Here is a 5,211-nt window from a genome sequence, read left to right on the forward strand (position 1 = left end):
ATGTTAATTTTTTATTTAAAAAAGTTGAAATTTGAACTTCATTTCACTATTAAAACACAAGTTTAAAAAATTTATTCAAAAATATTGTTTAATATTTTCTCATATTTTGTGAGAACACACCACAAAGAATATAAATTGTCTTTTACCACATAATTAAAACAACCAAATTCATTCATGTAAATCCTGTAAATGTGTCTTTAGACTGAAATTTGATGATCCCTGGAAAATAAAAACAACAATATTTAATATTTTAAAGCTCATCTTTGCACACAAAATAGAGTCACAGAAGATACGATTCGTAAAAATTTATTCAGCATTAAAGAGGATGGTCTTAAAATATGTAACATAAGTTTAAATAAACTTTTTTTGTTCAGGATAATGAGCAAACATGTCACTGACAAAAAAAAAGCCATCATAGAGCAAAACCTTTTACAAAAAGAAAAAAAAATCATTTTGAATATTTTCCACGTGACAAAACATTGAACTAAAGAAAGAAAATCGTACTATAAATTAAAAAAAAAAAACTTGTGTTTTGCGACCGGCACAGTCTTCCATTTCATTTACCCAAATGCATGTTGGTAAAAAAAAAAATAAACAATAAGATAAAAAGTCTACAAAAAAATATTTTGGACACWGTGGAGAACGACTGACATTCTACAAATAAAGTGTAAACATTTATGAACAATCGTCCATCCAGCTTTTCTGAAATACACCAGCCCCTTCATGGGGCCACATGCCTTTTCAAAGAAAGAAAATATGGCATTTTTTATTTTTTTAAGATAGAAGTCCACTTCTTCTACATGAGCTGATTGCTTCTACTTTCTGCAGGTTTCTCTGCTGGGCTAAACGTTCAGTTTTGCTCCAAGATTTTTCATCATTGTGGGTTTTTTTTTTTTTTAAGCAAAAATCTTTGAACGTTTTTGTTGCAACCATGTGAAGTTCAAGTATCCGTTTTATTTTTCTCTCCTTTTGTAAAGTCTTTTGTTGCTGTTGCTCTCAGATGTGGGTGAGAGGTAGCGTCCCGTTGACGCCAGTCCCTGCGCTCTGATAGTGCGGATGGACGCTGTGTAACCGGCTGCTCTGCAGGGACGAGTGCTCCGCGCTGTCCCCGCCGGGGGGCAGGTACATGCTGATCATATCCCTCAGGTCCCCCAAGCACGCCCTCTGAGAGTGGGACGTGATGGCCGGCGGCGGGGAGCTCGGCTCCGTCTTGCACACGGACACCATGGAGCTCAGGCCCATGGCGCTGGTGGTCTGCTGCGTGTACGCCGGGGACATGCTGTAGGTGGACGCCGCGTTCATGTAGGTCTGCGCCGAGGACATCATCGGGTACTGCAGGCCCGCCATCTCGTACCGGGGCATCTGCTGGATCTGAGGGCTGTTCATGCCGTGGTGCTGAGGGTAGGCCAGCTGGTCCTGCATGAGCGAGTACGCGCTGTTCGTCCAGCCGTTCATGTGCGCGTAACCGTCCATGCGCTGCCCCACCGACACCGAGTTGTTGACGGCGTTGGATCCTGGCGCCAACAGACCCCCGGGCAAAGAATACTTGTCTTTCTTGAGCAGGGTCTTGGTCTTCCTGCGGGGCCGGTATTTATAATCCGGGTGCTCCTTCATGTGCATCGCGCGCAGCCGCTTGGCCTCGTCGATGAACGGCCTCTTCTCCGCGTCCGTCAGAAGTTTCCAGTCGGCGCCGAGCCGCTTGCTGATTTCAGAGTTGTGCATTTTGGGGTTTTCTTGGGCCATCTTCCTCCGCTGGCCCCGGGACCAGACCATGAAGGCGTTCATCGGCCGCTTCACCCGCTCCTGGTCGCTGGCACTGTTGTTCTTCGCGCCCGGCGCCGAGCCCGAGTTGGACTGCGGGAGCGGGGTCTTCAGCTCGGTTTCCATCATGTTATACATTCTTTTTAAAAAATCACTCACACGCACATAAAACAAAAAAAAATAAAAAAGTTGATAAAACAGCCAAGAGTCAGAGAGATCTCCTACTGACCGGTCTCATGTGAAGAACAAGAAGAGAGAAAAAAAAAAAGTTGTGCGTAAAGCGGCTGAACGGGTCTGCAGGTGGTTTCAGTCCGCTGACAGGCAGCTCCTCTCCTCTCCACTCTCAACACAAGTCTGAAACTTGTTCTCCAAGCTCATGTGTTAATAGGCCCAGAGGCCGGATCATGTGATGCGGAGTGACAGGGAGGAGGAGGCGACCAATCAGCGAGCAGCTGCGCACGTCCAACCGGAGAGCGCGCTGCGCTCCGTGCGTCTGGTCAGAGAGGAAGAAGTTCTAAAAGCGCACTTTTAACAACCCGAGAGGACATTTTACAACATTTAACATCTGAAGATGAACATGACGAGGAAAACACGATGATTTGAGTGTACTTTAAACCTAAAAACACAAAATTTATTTGTTTCATTTGAATTCTTTCAGTATTAAGATTGCATCATCTTGACTAAACCTGGATTAAATGAAGAACAAACTCAAGATCAAATCAGAAGAAAACCTCTAATGTTTGTTTTTGTTGGGTTACATTTATCTTGTCAGAACTCTAAGCAGATTTTAACAAATAAAAATATTTAGTTTAAACTGTTCCACTTTTTAATCTAATTTAGTACAAAACGTTTAGGATTTTTTTAAAATAAAATAATGCATTTGAACGCTCTTTGAACATTTTTGAAAACTTTCCCTTATACCTGAAACTGCAGGAGTTAAATCCTTTTCTTAACTAAAGATCATGATTGTTTGGCTGAAATCATGCATCTTTAAGGAAAAAAGGTTTAGATGAATGGAGAATCGGTTAAGTTTCAAACTTAAAAAACTTCTATGATCACTTGTGAAGGGAGTGCAGTTTTAAATCCGGTTCAGGATGAATGATACGGATCGGACGTGGTGCGTTCAGGGACCCTGWGAGGTGAAACTTAAATACATGAACGACCTCTTGTGGAGGAGCGGGGCCATCTCTTCGGCCACACAGCAAAACTTCAGCTGAAGTCTCCCTCCGAGCTGGTTATCAAGAAACGATCAGCACTTTGGAGTGGCTCCTTCCGTTTGCATGTGTCTCCTTTTACAAACGTGCCCCCACCACCCAACCCCACCCACCCCGCACCGAAACCTGGACCAGGACATGGGCGCAGCTCACACCTTCTAATGGAGCACCGAAAGCCAACATTTAGCGCCTTTTTTAGCAGGAACCCGTGAGGGATCAGTCTGGTCTGGTCTGGTCTGGTCTGGTCAGTATGTCTGCTTTACCTCCTGGAGCTTACAAGATAAAAATGCAGCTACTGTGTGTGTTTGTGTGTTGGGCTGGTGGGGGGTGAAAGGGCCTCRGAGGTGCGCGGAGTCTGCACGGAGCGCGCAGAGGGTCCAGGTTTATAGTTTATTTAAGGAACAGCTTGCTGTTATGTTCAAAACAAAGGTTTTGTTCTGTAATAATAAAAGTTTAAATGGAAGAGAAGTTTATCTGATGAATGGTGACTTCGTGCTTCTTTTGTTTCGAACAAAAAAAATGCACAAAATTGTCGTTTTAAAAAAGAAAAAGCAGTTTTCAAATCCAAACCTGTGAACTAACGAAAATATCAGAACGATCAGCACATTTTAGGTCTGAAAAAAATTGTGATAGAATTGTGACAATATTTACTCTTTTTTTAATTAGACCTAAACACAAATGACCTAACGGGAATTTAAAAATAAAGTATTTCAAAGACTATATTCGCCCCGAGCCAAAACAGAGACATCACTGCATGGATTTAATTTTCCCCTTCAATGGGGCGTGACACAAAGCGCAGGAGCAATAAAACTAACCTCCAATTAGCAGCCATCTAATTCTCAGGGACCCGTTATTTGTTTATCTGCCCAAATCTCAATACTGATCCGCTTGTAATCTGCTTATGGAAATTGACCGGTAGCAGAGAGGAGTGGCAAAAAAAAAAAAAAAAAGGGAAAGAGAGAGAGAGGGAGAGGGAGAGAGAGGGATAAAAAAATCAGCATGCAGTAACCTGGAGTTTGATAATGAGGGCCTCTGTGCAGCTAATTTCCTAATTAAGGATCTGAGGACCACCAGCACAGACTCAACGAGCCCTGAGGGGGCTGCGGGTCCCACTGAGGAATGTTGGGAAAATATGGGCACATCTTGATGGGAGCGAACCAGAAACACAGCCCCTAAATAAAAATATGTCAAACATATTTATTACAAAGCAAAACGAGGAGTAAAAATCAACATTTGCTCTCAGTCCATCAGCACTCTGTTAGGAGAAATAAGCTGCATTTTGTAACATTTTCTCTAAAGCTGATCCAGTTTGTTTGAATTTGATGCATTTTATTTTATTTTTTTGTTTTTTGTGTATTTTGATTTTAAAAAATACAAATAAATTTATGTTGTGCATAAGCAGGCCTAAAAGATCAAATAAAATCAAATTATTAGAACAAACTTTAAAAAAACAGATTTATTAATCTCTTCATCTTTATTCAGCTCCAGTTATCTGATTCTGACTGCTAATTTATTGTTCCTCGTTATATGGATGAATTTTCCAATTTAAAAAAACATATTCGAATCTGAGTCTAAACTCTAATATCACATTATTGTAATATTTTGTGGACTTCCGGCAGCACCTGTCCTTGTTTCAGCTCAGTGACCGGTTCCTTTGAGGAACAGTAATTAACAAAGAAAAGCTTTTCCATTATAGCCACAATAGTAACTGTCTCATTAAGATTTGTATGATTTTTTTCCCCCTTTTCTTTTTTTTTCTGATCAGAAATGCAAATGAAGATGCAGTTTACGCACGGTCTGCTGTTCCCATTGTGCACCGTGAATGGCTGCGTCCTCCCAGTTCAGCGCAGGTAAAATAATATTTACGGGTCATTTAGAAGAATCAAAGTGTCGCTGTTATCACCTCTTTGTTGCACAAAGCTGGACTAATAGTCCTAATGAGAACTGGACTCATCTGAGCAGGAAGTTGTTGTTCATATATGCTTTTATTTACTTTTACTTTTTTTATAATGCTGCAATGCAGAGTTTGTTGGAGCATTTGAACGCCGAGGTCTGATTTTCTATCACCTTTTGACTCTTTCACACAAACCCCCTTAGTTTCTGACAGTCAACCAGACATACASTATGTTGCAACATTTAAATTTATGAATGCTGCTCTGGGGAAAAAACTACCAGTGATCTGATTAAGCAACAGGTTTTTTTTCATTCTGTAAATATAATTCTGTAAATATAATTC

The 5,211-nt window shown here is 41.2% G+C and overlaps 1 protein-coding gene and 2 long non-coding RNA genes across 6 annotated transcripts in view; 1 reads left to right on the forward strand and 2 right to left on the reverse strand.

Annotated features, from left to right (window-relative positions):
* The window catches only part of LOC106515279 (uncharacterized), a 41,428-nt gene that overhangs the window by 31,686 nt on the left and 4,531 nt on the right, over positions 1-5,211 (reverse strand). The gene's annotated exons all lie outside the window — the stretch shown is intronic.
* Positions 291-2,118, reverse strand: sox3 (SRY-box transcription factor 3). Its single transcript, XM_014004949.1, has one exon. The coding sequence runs from the start codon at positions 1,897-1,899 to the stop codon at positions 997-999; it is 903 nt and encodes a 300-aa protein (XP_013860403.1). The 5' UTR covers positions 1,900-2,118; the 3' UTR covers positions 291-996.
* LOC106515290 (uncharacterized) overlaps positions 2,388-5,211 on the forward strand; it is a 6,673-nt gene continuing 3,849 nt past the window's right edge. Inside the window, exons 1-2 of the long non-coding RNA XR_001309989.1 lie at positions 2,388-3,219; positions 4,741-4,825. This is a non-coding gene — a long non-coding RNA (uncharacterized LOC106515290). The remainder of the gene's footprint in view (positions 3,220-4,740; positions 4,826-5,211) is intronic.

Source organism: Austrofundulus limnaeus, unplaced genomic scaffold (genome assembly GCF_001266775.1).
Source record: "Austrofundulus limnaeus strain Quisiro unplaced genomic scaffold, Austrofundulus_limnaeus-1.0 Scaffold1, whole genome shotgun sequence".
In the NCBI taxonomy this organism is placed as follows: domain Eukaryota; kingdom Metazoa; phylum Chordata; class Actinopteri; order Cyprinodontiformes; family Rivulidae; genus Austrofundulus; species Austrofundulus limnaeus.

Bases quoted from the DNA above. Each gene is read 5' to 3' on its own strand.
- sox3 (XM_014004949.1), bottom strand. From the start codon at position 1,899: ATGTATAACATGATGGAAACCGAGCTGAAGACCCCGCTCCCGCAGTCC.